This window comes from Scyliorhinus torazame, chromosome 11 (assembly GCF_047496885.1).
Source record: "Scyliorhinus torazame isolate Kashiwa2021f chromosome 11, sScyTor2.1, whole genome shotgun sequence".
NCBI classification, from domain to species: domain Eukaryota; kingdom Metazoa; phylum Chordata; class Chondrichthyes; order Carcharhiniformes; family Scyliorhinidae; genus Scyliorhinus; species Scyliorhinus torazame.
The window spans coordinates 74,868,286-74,894,311 of NC_092717.1; the positions used below are offsets into that span (position 1 = coordinate 74,868,286).

Here is a 26,026-nt window from a genome sequence, read left to right on the forward strand (position 1 = left end):
CACTGTCCACCCTATTTAATCCTCTGATCATCTTGTATGCCTCAATTAAGTCACCTCTTAACCTTCTCTCTAACGAAAACAGCCTTAAGTCCCTCAGCCTTTCCTCATAAGATCTTCCCTCCCTTACCAGGCAACATCCTGGTAAATCTCTGCACCCTTTCCAATGCTTCCACATCCTTCCTATAATACAGCGACCAGAACTGCACGCAATACTCCAAATGGGGCCGCACCAGAGTTTTGTACAGCTGCAACATGACCTCATGGCTCCGAAACTCAATCCCTCTACCAATAAAAGCTAACACACCATATGCCTTCTCAACAACCCTATCAACCTGGGTGGCAACTTTCAGGGATCTATGTACGTGGACACCGAGATCTCTCTGCTCATCCACACTACCGAGAGTCTTACCATTCGCCCAGTACTCTGTATTCCTGTTACTCCTTCCAAAATGAATCACCTCACACTTTTCTGCATTAAACTCCATTTGCCACCTCTCAGCCCAGTTCTGCAGCTTATCTATGTCCCTCTGTAACCTGCAACATCCTTCCGCACTGTCCACAACACCACCGACTTTAGTGTCATCTGCAAATTTACTCACCCATCCTTCTACGCCCTCCTCCAGGTCATTTATAAAAATGACAAACAACAGTGGCCCCAAAACTGATCCTTGTGGTACACCACTAGTAACTGAACTCCAGGCTGAACATTTCCTATCAACCACCACCCTCTGTCTTCTTCCAGCTAGCCAATTTCTGATCCAAACTGCTAAATCACCCTGAATCCCATGCCTCCATATTTTCTGCAGTCGCCTACCATGGAGAACCTTATCAAAAGCTTTACTGAAATCCATATACACCACATCAACTGCTTTACCCTCGTCCACCTGTTTGGTCACCTTCTCAAAGAACTCAATAAGGTTTGTGAGGCACGACCTACCCTTCACAAAACCGTTTTGACTATCCCTAATCAAATTATTCCTTTCCAGATGATTATACATCCTATCCTTATAAACCATTCCAAGACTTTGCCCACAACAAAAGTAAGGCTCTCTGGTCTGCAGTTACCAGGGTTGTCTCTACTCCCCTTCTTGAACAAGGGGACAACATTTGCTATCCTCCAGTCTTCTGGCACTATTCCTGTAGACAATGACGACCTAAAGAACAAAGCCAAAGGCTCAGCAATCTCCTCCCTAGCTTCCCAGAGAATCCTCGGATAAATCCCATCCGGCCCAGGGGACGTATCTATTTTCACACGTTCCAGAATTGCTAACACCTCCTCCTTATGAACCTCAATCCCATCTAGTCTAGTAGCCTGAATCTCCGTATTCTCCTCGACAACATTGTCTTTTTCCTGTGTGAATACTGACGGAAAATGTTCATTTAGCACCTCTCCTATCTCCTCTGACTCCACGCACAACTTCCCACTACTGTCCTTGACTGGCCCTACCCTTCCCCTAGTCATTCTTTTATTCCTGACATACCTATAGAAAGCTTTAGGGTTATCCTTGATCCTACCTGCCAAAGACTTCTCATGCCCCTCCTGGCTCTTCTTAGCTCTCTCTTTAGGTCCTTCCTAGCTAACTTGTAACTCTCGTGCGCCCTAACTGAACCTTCACGTCTCATCTTTACATAAGCCTCCTTCTTCCTCTTGACAAGTGATTCAACTACTTTAGTAAACCACGGTTCCCTCGCTCAACCACTTCCTCCCTGCCTGACAGGTACATACTTATCAAGGACACTCAGTAGCTGTTCCTTGAACAAGCACCACATTTCAAATGTGCCCATCCCCTGCAGTTTCCTTCCCCATCCTATGCATCCTAAGTCTTGCCTCATCGCATCATAATTGCTAATGAGAATAGGGGCAGCACGGTAGCATTGTGGATAGCACAATTGCTTCACGGCTCCAGGGTCCCAGGTTTGATTCCGGTTTGGGTCACTGTCTGTGCGGAGTCTGCACATCCTCCCCGTGTGTGCGTGGGTTTCCTCCGGGTGCTCCGGTTTCCTCCCAAAGATGTGCAGGTTAGGTGGATTGGCCATGATAAATTTCCCTTAGTGTCCAAAATTGCCCTTAGTGTTGGGTGGGGTTACTGGGTTATGGGGATAGGGTGGAGGTGTTGACCTTGGGTAGGGTGCTCTTTCCAAGAACCGGTGCAGACTCGATGGGCCGAATGGCCTCCCTATGCACTGTAAATTCTATGAATTGCCTTTCCGCCAGCTATAACTCTTGCCCTGTGGTATATACCTATCCCTTTCCATCGCTAAAGTAAACGTAACCGAATTGTGGTCACTATCACCAAAGTGCTCATCTACCTCCAAATCTAATACCTGTCCTCGTTCATTACCCAGTACCAAATCCAATGTTGCCTCGCCTCTTGTTGGCCTATCTACATACTGTGTCAGGAAACCCTCCTGCACACACTGGACAAAAACGGACCCATCTAAAGTACTCAAAACTACAGTGTTTCCAGTCAATATTTGGAAAGTTAAAGTCCCCCATAACAACTACCCTGTTTCTTTCGCTCTGATCCAGAATCATCTTTGCAATCCTTTCCTCTACATCTCTGGAACTTTTCGGAGGCCTATAGAAAACCCCGAACGGGGTGACCTCTCCTTTCCTGTTTCTAACCTCAGCCCATACTACCTCAGTAGACGAGTCCTCATCAAACTACCCATTTTATTCAAATTTTCCAACACAATTTTTAACAAACCCCCCCCCCCGTAACAAAAAGAAAGAAACCCAAACACAACAGTCAAAAATTATACAAAACTTATCCATTGGGTTTCCCCATATACATTAAACCTCCATATGACATTCAAAGGTACCCATATGGAAGCCCCCCCGCCACCCACCCGAATTTCCCCCCCCCCCACCCTTGGGTTGCTGCTGCTGCTGACCTCCTCCTAACGCTCCGCGAGATAGTCTAGGAATGGTTGCCACCGCCTGAAGAACCCCTGCACAGACCCTCGTAAGGCAAACATTATCCTCTCCAGCTTAATGAACCCTGCCATGTCATTGATCCAGGCTTCCACACTGGGGGGCTTCGCGTCCTTCCATAATAGCAAGATCCTCCGCCGGTCTACCAGGGACGCAGAGGCCACGATACCGGCCTCTTTCACCTCCTGCACTCCCGGCTCGTTCGTTACCCCAAATAGTGCCAATCCCCAACTCGGCTTGACCTGGACTTTCACCACCTTTGACATAGTCCTCGCGAAACCCCTCCAAAACCCATCCAGTGCTGGGCACGACCAGAACATGTGGATGTGATTTGCCGGGCTTCCCGAGCACCTCCCACATCTGTCCTCCACCCCAAAGAACCTACTCAACCTCGCCCCTGTCATATGCGCGCTGTGAGTAACCTTGAATTGTATTAGGCTGAGCCTGGCGCAAGAGGAGGAGGAATTAACCCGACTCCAGGCATCAGCCCTCAGACTCTCATCTATCTCCTCCCGAAGCTCCTCCTCCCACTTGCCCTTTAACTCCTACCGAGGCCTCCTCCCCTTTCAGCTCCTGGTAGATCGCCAAAACCCTGCCTTCTCCAACCCATACACCCTAAATCACCCTGTCCTGAGTCCCCTGTGCCGGGAGCAGCGGGAATTCCCTCACCTGCCGCCTCACAAACGCCCTCACTTGCATATACCTGAAAGCATTTCCCGGGGGTAACCCGAACTTCTCCTCCAGCTCCCCTAGGCTCGCAAATGTCCCATCTATAAACAGGTCCCCCATTCTTCTAATCCCTGCCCGATGCCAGCTCCGAAACCCCCCATCCATCCTTCCCGGGACGAACCGATGGTTCTCCCGAATCGGGGACCAAACCAAGGCTCCCACCTCGCCCCTGTGTCGTCTCCACTGCCCCCAGATCTTCAACGTCGCTGCCACCACTGGACTCGTGGTGTACCTTGTCGGCGAGAGCGGCAGCGGTGCCGTCGCCAGCACCCTCAGGCTCGTGCCCACACAGGACGCCATCTCCAACCTCTTCCACGCCACCCCCTCTCCCTCCATTACCCACTTACGGATCATCGTCCCATTGGCAGCCCAATAATAGTCGCACAAATTCGGCAGAGCCAGCCCTCCCCTGTCCCTACTACGCGCCAGAAACACCCTCTTTACCCTCGGGGTCTTATTTGCCCACACAAAACCCATGATGCTCCTACCTACCCGTTTGAAAAAGGCCTTGGGAATCATAATGGGAAGGCACTGGAACACAAAGAGAAACCTCGGGAGGACTAGCATTTTAACCGACTGCACCCTGCCCGCTAGCGAGAGTGGCAGCACATCCCATCTTTTGAAATCCTCCTCCATCTGCTCCACCAACCGCGTCAAATTGAGTTTGTGCAGGGCCCCCCAACTCCCAACCACCTGGATCCCTAAGTACCGAAAGCTCCTTTCCGCCCTCTTCAACGGCAGGTCGTCTATCCCCTTTCCCTGGTCCCCTGGATGCACCACAAAGAGCTCACTTTTCCCTACATTGAGCTCATACCCCGAGAAGTCCCCAAACTCCCTTAGGATCCACATGACCTCCACCATCCCCTCCACTGGATCTGCCACATACAGCAACAGGTCGTCTGCATACAGCGACACCCGATGTTCCTCTCCCCCTCAGACCAGTCCCCTCCTTTTCGCGGACTCCCTTAGTGCCATGACCAGAGGCTCAATTGCCAATGGAAACAACAAGGGGGACGGGGCACCCCGCCTCGTCCCTCGGTACAGCCGAAAGTACTCCGACGTCCGCCGATTCGTAGCCACACTCTCCACCGGGGCTCTATACAGCAACCTGACCCAGCTGATGAACCCCTCCCCGTACCCAAACCTCCGCAGCACTTCCCAAAGATACTCCCACTCCACCCGGTCGAAGGCCTTCTCCGCGTCCGTAGGCCCTTTACGAATCCCGTCTGGCCCTCATGGATCACCCCCGGGACACAGTCCTCAATTCTCGTAGCCAGTACTTTTGCCAGCAACTTAGCATCCATATTGAGGAGTGAGATCGGTCGATACGACCCACATTGCAGTGGGTCCTTGTCCCGCTTCAGGATCAGAGAGATCAGCGCCCCGGACATTGTCGGGGGCAATGTCCCGTCCCCCCCCCTCCCTTGCCTTGTTGAAAGTCCTCACTAGCAACGGGACTAGCAGGTCCACGTATTTCCTGTAAAACGCGACCGGGAACCCATCTGGCCCCGGGGCCTTCCCCGCCTGCATGCTCCCCAATCCTTGAACCAGCTCCTCCAGCCCAATTGGCGCCCCTATACCAGCCACCTCCTCCTCTTCCACCCTCGGGAACCTCAGCTGATCCAAAAATCGTCGCATCCCCTCTTCTCCCGCTGGGGGCTCAGATCTGTACAGATCCCCATTGAAGTCCCTAAATACCTCGTTTATTCTCACCGCACTCCGCACCGTATTCCCCCTGCTATCCTTAACTCCACCTATCTCCCTCGCTGCCTCCCTCTTACGAAGCTGGTGTGCCAGCATCCGACTCGCCTTCTCCCCATACTCATACGTCGCCCCCTGCGCTTTCCTCCACTGTGCCTCTGCTTTCCCTGTGGTCAACAGGTCAAACTCCGTCTGGAGGCTTCGCCGCTCCCTAAGTAGTCCCTCCTCGGGGGCCTCTGCATATCTCCTGTCCACCCTTAAGATCTCCCCCACCAACCTCTCCCTCTCCCTGCCCTCTCTCTTCTCCCTGTGGGCCCTGATGGAGATTAACTCTCCCCGGACCACTGCCTTCAGCGCCTCCCAGACTACCCCCACCTGCACCTCCCCGTTGTCATTGGCCTCCAAATATCTTTCAATGCACCCCTGCACCCGCCCGCACACCACCTCATCCGCCAATAATCCCACATCAAGTCGCCACAGCGGGCGCTGGTCCCTCTCCTCTCCTAACTCCAGCTCCACCCAGTATGGGACGTGGTCTGAGATGGCTGTGGCCGAATACTCCGTTCCCTCCACTTTCAGGATTAGCGCCCTACTTAAAATTTAAAAATCTATCCGGGAGTAGGCTCTTTGGACGTGGGAAAAGAAGGAAAATTCTCTGGCCAGGGGCCTGACAAATCTCCATGGATCCACTCCCCCCATCTGGTCCATAAACCCCCTAAGCACCTTGGCCGCAGCCGGCCTCTTACCCGTCCTGGACCTCCAGCACCGTGTTGAAATCCCCAGCCCCCCCCCCCCAAATTATCAAGCTTCCTACCTCCAGGTCCGGAATCCGACCCAGCCCGGAATCCGACCCAGCATGCATTTCATAAATGTGCTCCTCTCCATCATCCCAGTTCGGGGCATATACGTTTACCAGTGCCACCCGCACCCCCTGCAACCTACCGCTCACCATCACATATCGACCTCCATTATCCACTACAATATTCATTGCCTCAAACGACACCCGCTTCCCCACCAGTATTGCAACCCCTCTGTTCTTCGCATCCAGCCCTGAATGGAATACCTGTCCTACCCATCCCTTTCTCAGCCTAACCTGATCTGCCACCTTCAAATGTGTCTCCTGGAGCATAACCACGTCTGCCTTCAGTCCCTTTAAGTGTGCGAACACCCGGGCCCTCTTGACCGACCCGTTCAGGCCCCTCGCATTCCAAGTTATCAGCCGGATTGGGGGGGCTGCTCCCCCCCCCCCCCCCCCCCCCCCCCCCCCCGCCGACTAGCCATCTCCTTTTCTAGGCCAGCCATGTGCCCGCGCCTCCCGCACCCTCCAGTCCCCCAGACGGCGGACCCACGCCCCGACCACCTCTCCTACTTCCAGCTCCCCTTTGGCCAATGCAGCAGCAACCCTCCCCACCCCCCCGCTAGATCCACATCTAGCCCTTTTGCTCCCCCCATAACACTCCCGTAAGTCAGCTGACTCCTGCTGACCCCCGGCCTCTCCCACCATTCCATCGACCCCCCCCCCCCCCCCCCCCCCAGTGTGGGAATCCCCCCCTCCCCCTCCCTGGCAGTCAGTGTGTGCTCCTCTCCAGCACCCCCCCCCGTCCTTCCCTAGCACGGGAAAAAGCCCGCACTTTCCTGAGCCAGCCCCGCCCCCTCTGGCGCAGCTCCTTTTGCGGCCTTACCCCAATTCCCCAACCCCGGGCCTCCACTCCCCCTTCTCCTTCGTGGGAGTCTGCCCCTCCAACACCGATGCCCACACTCTCCCACAGTCTCCCCATCAAATCCCTTCACCCATCCCCATCCAGCACCCAAACCGAAGGAACATTCCCTAAACGTAATAAACACCATATACACAGTAAACATCGCGCCCCCCGCCCCCCCCAACAAACCCTCAATTTGAGTCCAACTTTTCAGTCCGTATAAAGCTCCATGCCTCATCAGGCGTATCGAAATAGTGGTGCCGATCTTGGAACGTGACCCACAAATGCGCTGGCCGCAGCATACCGAACTTCACCCCCTTTCGATGGAGCACCGCCTTAGCCCGATTGAAACTAGCTCTCTTCTTAGCCACCTCTGCACTCCAGTCCTGGTAGATTCGGATCTCCGTGTTCTCCCACCTGCTGCTCCGCTCTTTCTTGGCCCATCTCAGGACACACTCTCTGTCCATAAAACGGTGAAACCTCACCACTACAGCCCTTGGCGGCTTGTTGCCCTTGGGACTCCTTGCTAGGACTCGGTGAGCCCCATCTAGCTCCAGAGGCCTCGGGAAGGCTCCCGCGCCCATTAGCGAATTGAGCATCGTGCTCACATATGCCCCAGCATCGGACCCCTCCACTCCTTCGGGGAGACCCAGAATACGAAGATTCTTCCTCCTCGACCTATTCTCCAGGTCCTCAAATCTTTCCGTCCACCTCTTGTGCAGCGCCTCGTGCGCCTCCACCTTCACCGCCAGGCCCAAGATCTCGTCCTCGTTCTCCGAGGCTTTTTGCCACACTTCCCGGATCGCTGCCCCTTGGGCCTTCTGGGTCTCCACTAGCTTCTCAATCGCCGCCATGATTGGCGCCAGCATTTCGGTTTTCCGCTCCTCAAAGCAGTGTTTAAGAAACCCCTGCTGCTACTGCGCCCATGCTGCTTGGTCTCCACCCGCCGCCACCTTGTTTTTTCTCCCTCTCACTTTTCCCTCCTCCAAGATCACTTTTTTCACCGCTCCACTCCTGGTCCAATCCATATAATGTCGGGGGGACCTTGTTGTCACCTTCCCACACTGGAAGCCGTCGAACAATTGCCGTTGGTGCCCCTCGAGAGAGCCCAAAAGTCCGTTCCCGGCGGCAGCTGCCGAACGTGCGACCTACCTAGGCATAGCCGCAACTGGAAGTCCCTGCCACTGTAATGCTTGACGAACAATGCCACCCCTCCCCCTCTTTTACCACCTTCCCTGAGCTTACTGAAATATCTAAACCCCGGAACCTGCAACAACCATTCCTGTCCCTGTTCTATCCATGTCTCTGAAATGGCCACAACATCGAAGTCCCAGGTACCAACCCATGCTGCAAGTTCATCCACCTTATTCCGGATGCTCCTGGCGTTGAAGTAGACACACTTTAAACCACCTTCCTGCCTGCCGGTACACTCTTGCAACCTTGAAACCTTACTCATGACCTCACTACTCACAAGCTCCTGTGCACTGGAGCTACAATTCAGGTTCCCAACCCTCTGCTGAATTAGTTTAAACCCTCCCGAAGAGCATTAGCAAATTTCACCCCCAGGATATTGGTACCCCTCTGGTCCAGGTGTAGACCATCCCGTTTGTAGAGGTTCCACCTACCCCAGAATGAGCCCCAATTATCCAGATATCTGAAACCCTCCCTCCTGCACCATCTCTGTAGCCACGTGTTCAACTCCTCTCTCTCCCTATTCCTCTTCTCGCTAGCACGTGGCACGGGTAACAACTCCAAGATAATAACTGTTTGTTCTAGCTTTCAGATTCCACCCTAGCTCCCTGAATTCCTGCCTTACATCCCTATCCCTTTTCCTACCTATGTCGTTGGTGCCTATGTGGACCACGACTTGGGGCTGCTCCCCCTTAAGGATCCCGAAAACGCGATCCGAGACATGATGGACCCTGGCACCTGGGAGGCAACACACCAACCGCGAGTCTCTCTCGTTCCCACAGAATCTCCGATCTGTCCCCCTCACTCTCCAATGACTAATGCTCTACTCCTCTCCCCCCTTCCCTTCTGAGCAACAGGGACAGACTCTGTGCCAGAGACCTGTACCCCATGGTTTTACCCCTGGTAAGTCTCTCCCCAGTATCTAAAGCGGTATACTTGTTATTAAGGGGAACGACCACAGGGGATCCCTATACTGACTGCTTCCTCCCAGCCCCTCTCACCGTCACCCATCTATCTTCATTCTTCGGACTAACTATATCCCTGAAGCTTCTACCTATGACCACCTTTGCCTCCCGAATGATCCGAAGTTCATCCAACTCCAGCTCCAGTTCCCTAACGTGGTTTCTGAGGAGCTGGAGATGGGTGCACTTCCCACAGGTGAAATCAGCAGGGACACTGACGGCGTCCCTCACCTCAAACATTCTGCAGGAGGAACATTGGCCTGCCTCCCCTGCCATCCCCCCAAGATAACTTGCGGATAAAACAAGAAAAAGAAAGGAAGAGCTTACCTGATACTCACTCAACCCCTTAGGTTAGAGGAGGTTGAAGGGTGGGGGGGCACTACAAGTGTAGTGTCTTGGGTTTAGCAACCACCCAACTTATATACAGGTACTACACACCTTCCCAGAAATCCTCACGGCCGACTTCTGGTTTCCTGCTGCTCTGAAACAAAAACAACTCCGAAAAAAAGTTAGTTAAAAACAAAAATTCAGCTTACCTCCGCTCTCCTTATCAAAAAATCACTCCCCTCTCTGCCTGCTCCGCTGTTATGATGCCACCTTCGAAAATGGTGCTTCTGACATGTCTGCTTTTTCCTTAACCGAGTCTCTCCTCCCCCCCAACCCCCCCACCTGTGGTTGATGAGGCACTCAACTGGGTTTGACCCATTTCGCACACCTCTGCCCTCTCCCTTCCCCTCCCTCCCATAACTATGCTATGATCCCTCTTATCCTCACTTTCCACCCCACCAGTCTTTGCATTCAAAGGACCATTCCCTGCTATAGCTGCCAACTCCAGCGGGTTGCTAAGGGACCACTCCCTCAATGATACCCTGGTCCACTCCTCCAGCATGCCAATCTCACCACCCCTTCCCATAGCACGTTCCCTTGCAATCATAGATGATGCAACACTTGCCCCTTTAACACCTCCCTCCTCACCATTCAAGGCCCCAAATACTCCTTTCAGGTTAAGCAGCATTTCACTTGCACTTCCTTCAATTTGGTCTATTGTATTCACTGCTCCCAATGCAGGAAAGACCGCTTTGAGGAATGCCTTCGGTTAGTCCACAAGCATGACCCCAGCCTTCCACGGCAGCACAGCAGCATAGTGGTTAGCACTGTGGCTTCACAGCGCCAGGGTCCCAGGTTCGATTCCCTGCTGGGCCACTGTCTATGCGGAGTCTGCACGTTCTCCCCGTGTCTGCGTGGGTTTCCTCCGGGTGCTCCAGTTTCCTCCCACAGTCCAAAGACGTGCAGGTTAGGTGGATTGGCCATGCTAAATTGCCCTTAGTCCCAAAAAGATTAGATGGGGTTAGGGGGATAGGGTGGAAGCAAGGGCTTAAGTGGGTCGGTGCAGACTCGATGGGCCGAATGGCCTCCTTCACTGTATGATCAGCCATGATCGTGATGAATGGCGGAGCGGGCTCAAAGGGCCAAAAGGCCTCCTCCTGCTCCTATCTTCTATGTATCTATGGTAAAGGTTCTACGTTCAGCAGTTGCTTTCATGCCCACATGTTTGGCCTTGGCTTACTGCAGTGCTCCAGTGAAACCAGTTGCAAGTTGAAGGAGCAGCATCTCATCTTCTGGTTGGTCAAGTTGCAGCCCAAGGGACTCAACGTTTGGTTTGACGGCTTTAGATTGTGACTGTTATCTTCCATCTTAAACGCCCTTTTTAAAAATGTCCCGTAGATGTATTGCCTCAATGCACAAACACCCCTTTCCCACACCAGGCCATCTGTCTTTTGTTCTTAAAGTTGCTACATTTTATTGCAATCTTTCACAGCTGTTAACTCTGCTTTCTCTCCTTACAGTTGCTGCCAGATCTGCAGTTTTTTTCAGCATCCTCTGTTCTTATTTGAGTATATTGTGTATGTTATGTAAAATGGATCTTTCTTGTTTATTGGCTATTTTCTTTTTCCTAGGTTTATGATCTTGGGCTAAAAGATAACCACAGAAGATGTTTTACGCTCACTTTGTGTTGAGCAAACGTGGGCCGCTAGCCAAAATTTGGCTTGCGGCCCATTGGGACAAGAAGCTCACCAAAGCCCATGTGTTTGAATGTAATCTGGAGAGCAGCGTGGAAAGCATAATTTCTCCAAAGGTAAATTTTCTAATTAGACCCCTTTATTTGGGTCAAATATTTGTAAACAAAATGAGTTCTACAAACAATTTAACTCAAGTGTGTGTATTTCCTCATGTTGCCCTTGCATACTGTTTGGGGAATTTTCTCTGCTTCACAGGCAGTTTCTCGGTATCGAGGATGATTTGCTTCCACGCTAAATTAATTCTCAGATGACTGAGGAGTACAATGCATGACCTACAATCACTGTCACAGGTGGGGCAGACAGTGGTTGGAGGAGCGGATGTGTGGGGTGCCCGGGTTGCAACATTCCTTTTGCTCTCGATGCTTGGCTTCATCTCAGTGATGAAACTCCAGGTGTTCAGCTCCTTCTCGGATTATTTTTCTCCACTCAGGACTGACTTGGGCCAGGGATTACCAGATGTTGGTGGGGGTATTGCACTTTTCCAAGGAGGCTTTGAGGGTGTCCTTGAAGCATTTCCTCTGCTCTCCAGGGGCGTGCTTGTCATATGTAGAGCACTTATTTCCGGACTCTTTATGAGGAATGTGGGCGATGTGGTCTGCCAAACTGTGTTGATCGAGCATGGTCAATGCTGGGGATGTTGGCCTGAGTGAGAACACTGACGTTGGTGTGCCTATCCTGCCAATAATGGGCATGCAGGATCTTAGAGTCAACACTGGTTGTACTTCTCCAGGGTTTTGAGGTGCCTGCTGGACATAGTCCACATCTCTGAGCCATATAGGAGGGCGGGTAACACAACAGCTCTGTAGATCATGTGCCTGGTGCCAGGCCTGCGTCCTGGTTTTCAAACACTCTTCCTCAGGTGATCCAAGGATGTGCTAGTACACTGAAGGCTGTGCTGAACCTTCTGCCCTTGTTGACCGTACGCTATTGGTATTGAAAGTGGTTCATGCTGTTCAAGGTTTCATTGTAGATTTGGATAACCGAGAGGCAGTGCTTTGTGGCGGGGGCAGGTTCGTAGAGGACCTTGGTCTTTTGGATTTTAGTGTAAGGCCCAATGCTTTCATATGCACAAGTGAAGGTGTTGACAATGGCTTGGAACTCTATCTCCGAGTGTGCGCAGACGCAACCATCATCTGCATGCTATGGTTCACTTACAGAGGGTGGCACGACCTTGGATCTGGCCTGTTTGTAGCCGAGATTGAACAGATTCCTGTTCTGTCGTTTGTTTCACTTTAGTGGGGAGCTCACTGAGGGCGAGATGGAGCATTGCAGCAAGTAAGATCGAGAAGAGCGTCAGTGCAATATCGCAGACTAGCTTGACCCCAGTTCAAACATTAATTATGTCTGTGGTGGATCCATTGGTCAGGACCAAAACTTGCATGTCTTGTGGAACAGGTGCAGAATGGTACAAATTTTTGAAGACAGCCGAAACAGAAGGATGCTCCATAATCCCTCACGTTTGATAGATCTTTGTGAGGTCACAGAAGGCCATGCCCAAGGGTTGATGCTGTTCCCCAAATTTCTCTTTAAGTTGACGCATGGTGGAAATCATGTCCATTGTGCCCTTTAGTGGGCGGAATCTGCATTTTATCTCTTGGAGGAGCTCTTCAGCCACAGCGAGAAAATGATTAAGGAGGACTCTTGCGATACACTTCCCAATGGCTGAGTGCAGGGAAATTCCTCTGTAGCTGTTTTTCTCTTTATCCTTATTCACCCTTTTCTTGCTTTTTTTGCTCCTTCTATCATTAGAACATACAGTGCAGAAGGAGGCAATTCGGCCCATCGAGTCTGCACCGACCCACTTAAGCCCTCACTTCCACCCTATCCCAGTAACCCAATAACCCCTCCTAACCTTTTTGGTCACTAACGGCAATTTATCATAGCCAATCCACCTAACCTGCACGTCTTTGGAATGGGGGAGGAAACCGGAGCACCCAGAGGAAACCCACGCAGACACGCGGAGAGCGTGCAGACTCCGCACAGACAGTGACCCAGCAGGGAATCAAACCTGGGAGTCTGGTCTGTGAAGCCACAGTGCTAACCACTGTGCTACCGTGCTGCCCACTAAACATCCTTTGCTTTATCTTTATCCTTTTTTGGATGGTATGGAACGGTGCAGCAGGGCAAAAAGCTACTAATGGTTGCTGGCCACACTTAAGAAGACTGCTTGATAGACGATTTGGAAAATAATGTCATTGTTAGTTTATAATTACTATCTTTTCCAGGTCAAGATGGCTTTGCGAACCTCTGGCCACCTTTTGCTGGGTGTGGTAAGGATTTATCACAGAAAAGCCAAATACCTCTTGGCAGACTGTAATGAAGCCTTCATAAAGATTAAAATGGCTTTCCGTCCAGGTAGGATATCGGTATTTTGCTTTGTATACTATTTGCGTTTTGAATATTTTTTAAAATTGGAGGAGGAAAGTTCTGGTAGAAATATTTTAGTAAACGTTAGAAGGGTATTGAACGTTGTTATGGCACCGGCAGAGGGGAAGGAAACAGAGGTGGGTGTGGCATTGGATGCTGAGAAGGCATTTGACCAGGTAGAATGGGGGTACTTGATGGCAGTTCTGGAGCAGTTTGGGATTGGACCAAGATTTGTAAACTGGGTAAAGCTACTATATAAGGAGCCGAGGGCAAGTGTCCGCACAAACAACATCAGCTCAAGATACTTTTCTCTCCACCATGGGACTAGGCAGGGATGTCGTATGTCCCCCCTGCTGTTTGCACTCGCGATTGAGCCATTGGCCATTGCATTAAGAAGTTCGGGGGTATGGAAAGGAATAATGCGGGGGGGATAGAACATAGCGTGTCCTTATATGCCGATGACTTGCTGTTATACGTGTCGGAACCAAGTGTGTCGATAGGGGGAATATTGGAGTGTTTGGGTCTTTCGAGTGTTTGGGTCTTTCTCGGGGTACAATCTAAATCTAGACAAGAGTGAGTATTTTGTGGTGTCTCGGCCGGGGGTGGGGGCAGGGGTGCAGTGGCTGCCATTCCGTAGGGCAGGGACTCACTTTAGATACCTGGGGGTGCAGGTTGCCCGGGAGTTGTTACGTTTTGGGTTAAGAGACATTGCAATTAGTTGTCTCATTTGTGTAAAGAATCCATTAATTGACACTGATATGTAAAGGGGCTTCAGGTGGCCTCTGGCAGGTGATGTATAGTGAGAGTTTTGTGCAAAGGCTGTTGGAAGGAAATAAATGTGTGTTTGTGAAAAAGGAACAGAATTTTAGACTCTTCATATCATAGCAACTAAAACGTCTAACAGGAGTGAGGGGGGCTCCGCACGTGCAACATTTCTAGTTTGGTGGGGAGAGTGAAAGCTGATCTGGCAAGGTGGGATGGTCTCCCTCTGTCACTGGCGGGTCGAGTACAGGCGGTTAAAATGAACGTGTTGCCACGATTTCTATTTATTTTTCAATGCTTGCTGATTTTCCTGCCAAAGGCTTTTTTCAGAGAGATTGAGTGAAGGATTAGTTTGTTCATATAGGGAGGGAAGGTGGATAGCGTTAGAAAGGTGATGCTACAGAGGGGAAGGCAGGAAGGGGGTTTGGGTCTTCCGAACCTGATGTATTACTATGATTTAGTGGCCATTACTGAAACATGGTTAAAGGATGGTCACGACTGGGAGTTAATTATCCGAGGGTATCAAACTATTCGGAAGGACAGAGTGGATAGTAAGGGAGGTGGTGTAGCTCTGTTATTTAAGGATGACATCCGGGCAATAGTAAGGGATGACATCGATGCTATGGAGGATGTGGTTGAATCCATTTGGGTGGAAATCCGGAATAGTAAAGCAAAAAGTCACTGATCGGAGTAGTCTCTCGGCTGCCAAATAGTAACATTATGGTGGGGCAGGCAATAAACAAAGAAATAACTGATGCATGTAGAAATGGTACAGCAGTTATCATGGAGGATTTAAATCTACATGTCGATTGGTTTAGCCAGGTCGGTCAAGGCAGCCTTGAGGCGGAGTTTATGGAATGTACCCTCGATAGTTTCCTAGAACAGTATGTAATGGAACCTACGAGGGAACAAGCGGTCCTAGATCTGGTCCTGTGTAATGACAGGATTGATTAATGATCTCATAGTTAGGGATCCTCTCGGAAGGAGCGATCACAATGTGGTGGAATTTAAAATACAGATGGAGGGTGAGAAGGTAAAATCAAACACTCGTGTTTTGTGCTTAAACAAAGGAGATTACAATGGGATGAGAGAAGAACTAGCTAAGGTAGACTGGGAGCAAGGACTTTATGGTGAAACAGTTGAGGAACAGTGGAGTTTTTTCACAGTGCTCGGCAAATATTTATACCAACAAAAAGGAAGGAAGGTAGAAAGAGGGAAAATCGACCTTGGATATCTAAGGAAATAAGGGAGAGTATCAAATTGAAGGAAAAAGCATACAAAGTGGCAAAAATTAGTGGGAGACTAGAGGACTGGGAAATCTTTAGGGGGCAACAGAAAGCTACTAAAAAAGCTATAAAGAAGAGTAAGATAGATTATGAGAGTAAACTTGCTCAGAATATAAAAACAGATGGTAAAAGTTTCTACAAATATATAAAACAAAAAAGAGTGGCTAAGGTAAATATTGGTCCTTTCGAGGGTGAGAAGGGTGTTTCTCTGGTTGACACTCAGTAGCTAGTGGTGTCCCTCAGGGATCAGTGTTGGGCCCACAATTGTTCACAATTTATATAGATGATTTGGAGTTGGGGACCAAGGGCAATGTGTCCAAGTTTGCAGACGACACTTAAGATGAGTGGTAAAGCAAAAAGTGCAGAGGATACTGGAAGTCTGCAGAGGGATTTGGATAGGTTAAGTGAATGGGCTAGGGTCTGGCAGATGGAATACAATGTTGACAAATGTGAGGTTATCCATTTTGGTAGGAATAACAGCAAAAGGGATTATTATTTAAATGATAAAATATTAAAACATGCTGCTGTGCAGAGAGACTTGGGTGTGCTAGTGCATGAGTCGCAAAAAGTTGGTTTGCAGGTGCAACAGGTGATTAAGACGGCAAATGGAATTTTGTCATTCATTGCTAGAGGGATGGAATTTAAGACTAGGGAGGTTATGCTGCAATTGTATAAGGTGTTCGTGAGGCCACACCTGGAGTATTGTGTTCAGTTTGGGCCTCCTTACCTGAGAAAGGACGTACTGGCACTGGAGGGTGTGCAGAGGAGATTCACAAGGTTAATCCCAGAGCTGAAGGGGTTGGATTACGAGGAGAGGTTGAGTAGACTGGGACTGTACTCGTTGGAATTTAGAAGGATGAGGGGGGATCTTATAGAAACATATAAGATTATGAAGGGAATAGATAGGATAGATGCGGGCAGGTTGTTTCCACTGGTGGGTGAAAGCCGAACTAGGGGGCATAGCCTCAAAATAAGGGGGAGTAGATTTCGGACTGAGTTTAGGAGGAACTTCTTCACCCAAAGGGTTGTGAATCTATGGAATTCCTTGCCCAGTGAAGCAGTTGAGGCTCCTTCATTAAATGTTTTTAAGATAAAGATAGATAGTTTCTTGAAGAATAGAGGGATTAAGGGTGATGGTGTTCGGGCCGGAGAGTGGAGCTGAGTCCACAAAGATCAGCCATGATCTCATTGAATGGCGGAGCAGGCTCGAGGGGCCAGATGGCCTACTCCTGCTCCTAGTTCTTATGTCCTTATGTACTACTGGGCGGCGAATGTGGAGAAGGTGCGGAGCTGGGTCAGAGCGGTGATTCCCAGTGGGTCAGAATGGAGGAGAGTTTGTGCAGGGGGTCGGGATTGAAAGCACTAGCAACAGCGCCGCTCCCGATAGCCCCGGGGAAATACTCGGGGAGTCCGGTAATAATAGCTTCATTGAGAATTTGGAGGCAGTTTCGCCAACACTTCGGGTTGGGGGCAGGGTCACGGGAAATGCTGATTCGGGGGAACCACAGATTTGAGCCAGGGAGGTGGGATGGATATTTTCGGAAATGGGAGGAGAAGGGGATTAAGACACTAAAAGATTTGTTTCTTCGGGGTCGGTTTGCAGTATTGAAGGAGCTGGAAGCGAAGTATGGGCTGGAGCAGGGGGAAATGTTTAGATACTTGCAGGTTCGAGATTTTGCCTGAAAGAAGATACAGAGATTCCCGGTGGAGCCGGCCTCCACATTGCTGGAGGAGGTGCTGACGACAGGGGGACTGGAGAAGGAGTAGTGTCAGCGGTTTACGGAGCTATTTTGGAAGAGGAGAAGGCACGACTGGAAGGGATCAAAGCAAAGTGGGAGGAAGAGTTGGGAGAGGATCTGGAGGAGGGGTTCTGGTGTGAGGTGCTCTGGAGAGTTAATGCCTCAACCTCATGCGTGAGGTTGGGGCTGATACAGCTGAAGGTAGTATACAGAGCACACCTCATGAGGGCGAGGATGAGCCGATTCTTTGAAGGAGTAGAAGATGTGTGTGAACTTTCATATGTTTTGGTCCTGTCCAAAGCTGGAGGATTACTGGAAGGAGGTTTTTAGGGTAATTTCTAAAGTGGTGCACATGAAACTGGACCCGGGCATCCAATAGGCCATATTCGGGGTGTCGGACCAACCAGTGTTGGACACGGTTGCGGAGGCAGATGTTGTAGCCTTTGCCTCGTTGCTTGCCCGAAGGCGGATCCTGATAGGTTGGAGAGCAATCTCTATGCCCTGGCCTGGTGGGGGGACCTGTTGGAATTCTTGACTCTTGAGAAGGTTAAGTTTGAACTGAAGGGAAGGATGGAGGGGTTCTACAATTCATGGGCATTATTCATTATGCACTTTCAAGAACTGGATAACATTGAACATTAGTTGGGGCGTGTGGATGGGAGGATTGGGGGGAGGGGAGCTGTGTGTTACTGGCGACTCTGGGTGATCCCAAATTCCTTTTTGTCATTTGTTTGTGTAAACATGCGGGCTAATGTTTGGGGTTTGGTGGGAGGGTGGGATCGTTGTTATTGATATAGGGATTGATATATTTGTTACTGATTATTGTTTATTGTTGGTGGGTGTAAATTTAGGAGAAAATGTGAAAAAGGAGGAGAATAAAAATATTGATTTATATAAAAAAAGAAATAAATATTTTGGTATGTGTTTTCTTTCTGCTCTGTAATGGAACCTCAGGAATGCTTCGAAAATTGGTCAGTGTTCCCGTTAACCTACGTAGGCATTGATGTATATACCGGCAGAAATTAGTTTTTAGTGCAGATGACAACCCGTTCCAAAATTGAAACGGGATAAAGAACAAATCAGTAGAAATGTAACACTGATTGAGTTGTCTGGACTTCTAAGACTCCAAGCTATAATTTTGCCTCTCCTGCTGCAGTTTGTTGGCATGGAATCATTTGTATTATTGTTTACTGGTCTCAACAGCTAGCTGCTATAAGTTTTTCCATTATTTGCAGTGCATGAGTGTAAATGCACAAGCGTAGCAAATTAGGATGGTGAGCTGCAGGCACAAATCCACATGGGAATAACTATGTTGTGATAATGAGGACCTAGCCTAGGGCAGGACTGGGTAGTAAATATTTCTGGATACGAGGCCTTCAGAAAAGATGAGAAAGAAAGAAGTGTCAGTATTAAGGAGACTATATTACAATGCTGGAGAGGAAGTTGTCTTGGAGGTTCTTGAGCAGAATCCATTAGGTTTGACTTAAATGATTAAAATGTCATTACATTACTAGGTGTGTTCAGGTGAATTGTTTTGTTGATTTTGATATATACAAGTCAAGGAAAGTGATATTGTGGATTCTGGTTCTGAGGAATGAGATGAGTCAGGACTCAATTCGGAAACTCTGGTGATATTATACGGCTTAGACTAGCCATGGAAGAGGTCATTGAGCAAATTAGAGTAAAAACACCTAATTGTGTTCAGTGGTTAAGAACAGAACTGAACTGAGTAAATTGGAATCGGGGATTGGTAGGCAAAAGGGTAGGGTAGCACAGTGGTTAGCATTGTTGCTTCACAGCGCCAGGATCCCAGGTTCGATTCCCGGCGTGGCTCACTGTCTGTGCGGAGTCTGCATGTTCTCTCCTGTGTCTGCGTGGGTTACCTCCGGGCGCTCCTCTTTCCACCCACAAGTCCCGCAAGATGTGCTGTTAGGTAATTTGGACATTTTGAATTCTTCCTCTGTGTACACGAGCAGGCACGGAATGTGGCGACTAGGGGATTTTCAAAGTAACATCACTGCAGTGTTAATGTAAGCCTACTTGTGACAATAATGATTATTATTATTGGGAAAATGGACTCCCTAAGAGGGGATTGTTCAGGTGCAGGCAAGGTATATTCCTATGAAGGAGAAGGGATGCACAATAAAGGCCAGAGCTCCCTGGATGGCAAAAGAGATAGCAAGTAAAACAAAACTGGAAACGGGGACATCTGATTTGTCAGATTGATAATACAAGTGAGAAACTGACTGAATTTAGAAAATTCATGGGAAAAAGGAAATAAAAGGCAAAGTGAGAGTATGAGAAGAGACCGGTGGCTCGGATATAGGGACGCCAAAAGTCTTGTCCCGGTATACAAGCTGTTAAAGGTAGTAAGAAAGTGAAAACCCGAATTTAAAAGGAGGAAGTTGACATACCAGATGGGCTAAAAATTGATAGTGAGGAGATATCAGAGGACTGGTTGTAATTTGATATGTCACCAGGACTGTATATGGGGGTATCTCAGGAAGCTGAGGAAAATAAAAGTGCAAATTGCAGAGCCATTGGCCGTGATCTTCAAATCCTCCTTGGAAATGAGGGTGGTGCCAGACAACTGGAGAATTGTAAACATTGTACCCTTTATTTAAAACAAGGATATAAGGATAAATCCAACAACTGCAAGCTTTGTCAGCTTTAAACTAGGCGGTGGGAAAACTTAGAGATAATCCACAACAATTTTTTAATTTAAATTTCCAATTAAAGGGCAATTTTTAGCGTGGCCAATCCACCTACCCTGCACATCTTTGTGTTGTGGGTGTGAGACCCATGCAGTCACGGGGAGAATGGGCAAACTCCGCAGACACTGGGAGAATGGGAAAACTCCACACGAACAGTGACCTGGGGCCGCGAGACAGCAGTGCAAACCACTGCACCACCATGTCGCCCTAGCCACGACAAAATTAAGTCACTTGAACATGTGTGGGTTAATTTGTTAAAGACATCCTGTATGATTATTGAGTGAGTCTTGATGAAGATAATGCAGCTAATGTGGTGTATATGGACTCCCAAAAGGTGTTTGATAAAGTGGCATGTAATAGGCTTGCCAGCAAGGTTGTGGCCCATGGAGTAAAATGGGCAGTGACAGCTTGGATGTGAAGTTGGCTGAGTGACAGGAAAGTGGTGGTGAGTGTTTGGTTGTTTTTCTGACGAAAGAGTGGGTAGCCTTTCTTGATACATTTGGTGTTCTGGGTATAATTTTAAAATTTGCAGATGACATGAAACTTGTACTTAGACAATCTTGTGGAAGGGATGGACACATGAAATTTAATGCAGGGAAGTGTCATGTGAGTGTCCCTTTTAAGAAAGTGTTAGCCTCTTATCATGTGACACATTGTAGCACATTGGATTGTGGCTATCAGGTGAGAGGGTTTTTTTTTTGGTTTCAGTTTGACTGCTTTGGACTGCGGAAGGAGAAAGAAGTGTTTTCTCTGTTTTCATTTTAAAAGCTGTTCCAGTAAAAAGCACATTGGTTGTGGCTAACTGCCTTGATAACTTTAAAGATATATTTGCTTTCTGGAAGGAGTTTGAATCTGCTGTTTCAAACTGGATCAGAATATCAGGAAATGGACCAGTCCCAATCAAGTGAGAATACAGTGTGCTGGGCCCCGCCCTTGAAAAGGGGTTTGGTTTAATTGGATTTTGTTATTGAACTGGAATAGCTAAGGGGGCTGTTTAGCACAGGGCTAAATCGCTGGCTTTGAAAGCAGACCAGGCCAGCAGCACGGTTCAATTCCCGTACCAGCCTCCCCGAACAGGCGCCGGAATGTGGCGACTAGGGGCTTTTCACAGTAACTTCATTTGAAGCCTACTTGTGACAATAAGCGATTTTCATTTCATTAAGTATTATATACATAGATTACTGTAGCTGTGTGGGGTCTCTATGTTTGTAATTGATAAAAATATATATATGTTAACTACATTCTTAGAATAACCTTGTTTTGATTAACGTGTCTCGGAAGTCTGACGAATCACACCTGTTTTGTGCTCATCCTAGCCAAATTCAACATAAAGGTTGTAGGTCAGGTGAACTTCATAATTCACTTTGGAGTTTCTAAGCTCTGGCCAATAACAGAAGTGCGAAGTGATATCTTTTGGTGTTAAGGTAACTTGAAAAATTGATTAAAAAGACATAATGGGCTTTATAAAGAGGCACCGAATACAAAAGCAAGGAAATCATGAAAAACTTTTTTTTAAATTCCATTTTGACCTCAAGTGATGTATTCTGTTTGATTATAGCCACTGCACTTTAGGAAGGACGTGAAGACTTTGGGGAGAGTGCAGAAAAGATTAATGAGACTGTTTCCAGGGATTGTAATTGCCTGAATAGATTGATTGGAAAGGTTGGGTTTATTCTTATAGAAGGTTCAGAGATTTGTTGGAGCTGATCAAAATCATGAAGGGTCTGTACTAAGAAACTTCGCGAAGGGTCAAGAACCAGATGACACAGATTTAAAGTGAATGGCTACAGGTGACAGGAAATATTTCTGAACTGAATGAGTGGTTAGGATCTGGAATGCAGTACTTGTGTGGTGGAGGAGTAGATTCACTAATGCCCTTCAAAAGGGGATTGGATAAGCATCAGAAGGGGACGAATCTGCTGGGCCGTGGGGAAAAGGGTTGAGTAGTGGGACGAGTTATAGTTCAGAGAAACGACAGGCTCAATGGGCAGAACGGCCTATTTTGTGCTGGAACCTATCGATAATTCTTTCTACGATTCTATAATGAACTCTTAACTCTGATAGCACAATATTAATTTTCCTACCATCTGCCACATTAGTTCATCATCCAGATTTTTCTGAAAGTTGAGAGATTTGAGAATGTACTTCTCTGTTATGGGTAAAGAGGTGGGGTGATGGAGGATACATAGCAATTCTTTAGGTCCAAAATCATATTGCATGTTTGATCATTATGCAAAACTTAGCATATTTTTACACTTGAGGGTTCCAAATCAGGTCTGTCTTCACCAAGAACAGTAGCAAGTCTGGTGATTGGCAGTGCCTTAGAAAATAGCAACGGGCAACCAAAAGGTTGATAAAAATAATAACAACAATAATAACCTTTTATTTAGTATGGAGTTACTGTGAAAAGCCCCTAGTCGCCACATTCCGGCTCCAGGGTAAGCTGGTACGGGAATTGAACCCGCGCTGCTGGCCTAGTTCTGCATCACAAACCAGCTGACTAGCCCACTGAGCTAAACCAGGAAAACAAAAGAATGAGAATAAACTAGTCAGTCGTAATATAAAAACAGATTGTAAGCTTTTATAAGTATGTAAAAAAGGACAGGTGTAGCAAAAGTTAACATTGATCCATTAGAATCAGGCAGGAGAAAATTATCACTAGTAATGAGGAAATTGCAGTTATTGAACTATATTTTGTTGGCCTTGATAGTGGAAAACACAAATTTAATTTCAAAAATAGATTATGGGGGCATAGATTATTGCTGCCCCACGGCGCCGAGGTCCCAGGTTCGATCCCGGCTCTGGGTCACTGTCTGTGTGGAGTTTGCACGTTCTCCCTGTGATTATGTGGGTTTCGCCCCCACAACCCAAAGATGTGCAGGCAAGGTGGATTGGCCATGCTAAATTGCCCCTTAATTCGAAAAAATGAATTGGGTATTCTAAATTTATTCAAAAAAAGATTGTAAACGAGGGGCTAAAAAGAGTGGGGAAATTTATATCAACAGAGTAAAAGTATTGGGAGAAATTTGAGTGAGTAAAATAAGACAAATCCCTGGGGCTTGATGGCCAACATCCTAGTGTTATAAAGGAGATAGCTGCAGAGATGGTGGAAGTCCCAACAATGATTTTTCAGAATTCATTGGATTCTGGAAGGGTCCTATCTGATTGGAAGTTTGCAAATCTTACTCTGCTTCTCAAGAAAGGAGGGGGTGAGAAAACGCAAATACAACACAAACTAATATCAGTTGTTGGGAAAATGTTGGAATCTATTATTAAGGAAGTGCTAAAAATATACTTAGAAAAGCATAGTATGATTAGAACAAGTCAACATGATGTTACAAAGGGAAATTCTGTTTTAACAAATTTATTAAAGCTTTTTGAAGATGTAATTAATAAGGTAGATAAAGGGGAACCTGGGATGGATGTAGTATACCTGGATTTCCAAAAGGCTTTCGATAAGGTGCCGCACAAAAGGTTAACAGGCAAGATAAGTGCACATGGAGATGAAGGAAATATATTAGCATTGATTAAAAAGATTAGTTAACAGGTAGGAAGCAGAAAGGTGGTCATAACTGGGACGTTTTCAAGTTGACAGGTAGTAAATAACAGATTACCACAAGGGTCAGTGCTGGGAACGCAGCTATTTACATTGTGTAATGTATCTAAGTTTGCTGATGCAAAGCTAGGTGGAAAGGAAAGCTGTGGGGAACGCACAAGAGGCTGTGAAGAGATATCAACAGGTTAAGTGAGTTGCCAGCATATGGCAGATATGCTGTTAGGTGATTTGGACATGCTGAGTTCTCCCTCAGTGTACCCGAACGGGTGCCGTAGTGTGGTGACTAGGGGCTTTTCACAATAACGTCATTGCAATGTTAATGTAAGCCTACTTGGGACACTATTAAAGATTATTATAATGTAGGGAGGTGTAAATTATTCACTAAGGTCAAAAGATTAGAAGCACAAAATTTTTTAAAAACTTGATAAACTTGTAAGTGTTGATGTTCAAAGAGACTTTGGTGTGCTGGTACAAGCAACACAAGAAGTTAACATTCAGGTACAGCAAGCAATTAGGAAGTCAAAGGGCATGTTGGCCTTTATTTCAAGAGGTTTGCTGTACAGGAATAAAGTCATGTTCGAGTTATACAGGGCTTTGGTGAGACTACTTCTGGAACACTATGCGGTTTTGGTCTCCTTTGAAAATACTTTTTGCCTTTGAGGTAGTACAGCAAAGGTTCACTAAATGGTCCCTGGGATGAGGCAGTTGACCTATGATGAGTGATTGAGCAAATTGGGTCCATTTTCTCTGTAGTTCAGCAGAATATGAGACGTTCTCATTGAAAGATACAAGATTCCGAAGGAGCTTGCTATGGTATATGCTGAGAGATTGTTTCTGGTTGGGGACTCTAAAACGCTGAGGCACAGGATAAGGCACTGATCACTTAGGACTGAGGTAATGGGAAATTACTTCATTCATTTCACTCAAAGGGTTGCAGATGAATTCACCACCTTATACGCCTGTGGATGCTCAATCATTGAATACATCTAAGGCTGGGATAGATAAATGTTTGTTGTCTTGGAGAATTGAGGGATTTGGGGAACTGGCAGGGAAGTGAATTTGAAGCCCAAGATCAGACATGATTGCGTTGAATGCTGGCGCTGGTTCGAAGAGCCATTTAGTTTAACTCCTCCTATTTTTTGTATTCTTGTGTTTATAATATTTTCCAAATTATACATGATGTAACTTCAGAATTGCAACATTTCCTTTATCCTTTTCTCCCCTTCAAACGGCAAGCAAAACTAATATCAACTTTCTGATTTAAATTTGTAAAGTCTAAAATTAGATTAAATGTATTAGTTTGTTTCGCGCTGAAGTCCAAGAGGCACACTTGTACTAACTTAAGAATAAATTAAAAGCATGGAATCACAAGAACAATACCTTATAAATGCTGTGGGTGAGAGTAATCACAGAAGTGTAAATTCCTGACCAATTTCAAATTTGAATAACATTATGCTTGTTCAAGATGAGTACTGTGAATTCATCTTGCTGTGCGATTTTAAAGATCTAGATGGGCAGTATCCTAGCATAATTGCACCAAGTAATATGTTCAACCATTGGGACATGAGTGGAACTCCGATCTCGTGCACTAACCAGGAACTAGTAATTCATTGCCCATGTGACACTGTAGCATCCCTATCCAAATTTGAGTGTTCTGATTTCTGGCTGAGTAAGTGGTTACCAGGATATTAGCTATAGTGTTTAGCACTGTTGCTTCACAACGTCAGGGTCCCAGGTTCGATTCCTGCTTGGGTCACTGTCTGTGTCCGGAGTCTGCACGTTCTCCGTGTGTCTGCGTAGGTTTCCTCCCACAAATCCCGAAAGACGTGCTTGTTAGGTGAATTGGACATTCTGAATTCTCCCTCTGTGTACCAGAACATGCGCCGGACGACTAGGGGATTTTAACAGTAACTTATTGCACCGTTAATGTAAGCCTACTTGTGACGATAATAATGATTACTCATATTCTTATTATTAAATTGACATCTCCATTATAGGTGTTGTGGATCTTCCAGAGGAGAACCGAGAAGCTGCATACAATGCTATCACTTTGCCAGAGGAATTTCATGATTTTGACCAGCCGTTACCTGACTTAGAGTAAGTGTTTTTAATTCATGTTTGAGGAAGTGAGTATTCTTGCACCACAAAATAATTTCAGAATTAAAATGAAAGAGTGCATAATTCAAAATGGTAACGTATGAATATATACAGAGATAGTTCTGGGTATTGAGTAATACATAGATACAAAGAAGATAAGAGCAGGAGGAGGCCTTTTGGCCCTTCGAGCCTGCTCCGGCATTCAT

General features: G+C 47.4%; 1 protein-coding gene across 3 annotated transcripts in view; it reads left to right on the forward strand.

Annotated features, from left to right (window-relative positions):
- The window catches only part of rad21b (RAD21 cohesin complex component b), a 146,702-nt gene that overhangs the window by 73,013 nt on the left and 47,663 nt on the right, over window positions 1–26,026 (forward strand). For all 3 annotated transcript variants that reach the window (XM_072467417.1, XM_072467416.1, XM_072467418.1), the window contains exons 2-4: window positions 11,177–11,355; window positions 13,525–13,654; window positions 25,721–25,820. In XM_072467417.1, coding sequence (XP_072323518.1) covers window positions 11,212–11,355; window positions 13,525–13,654; window positions 25,721–25,820 — 374 coding nt within the window. In that variant the 5' untranslated portion in view covers window positions 11,177–11,211. The remainder of the gene's footprint in view (window positions 1–11,176; window positions 11,356–13,524; window positions 13,655–25,720; window positions 25,821–26,026) is intronic.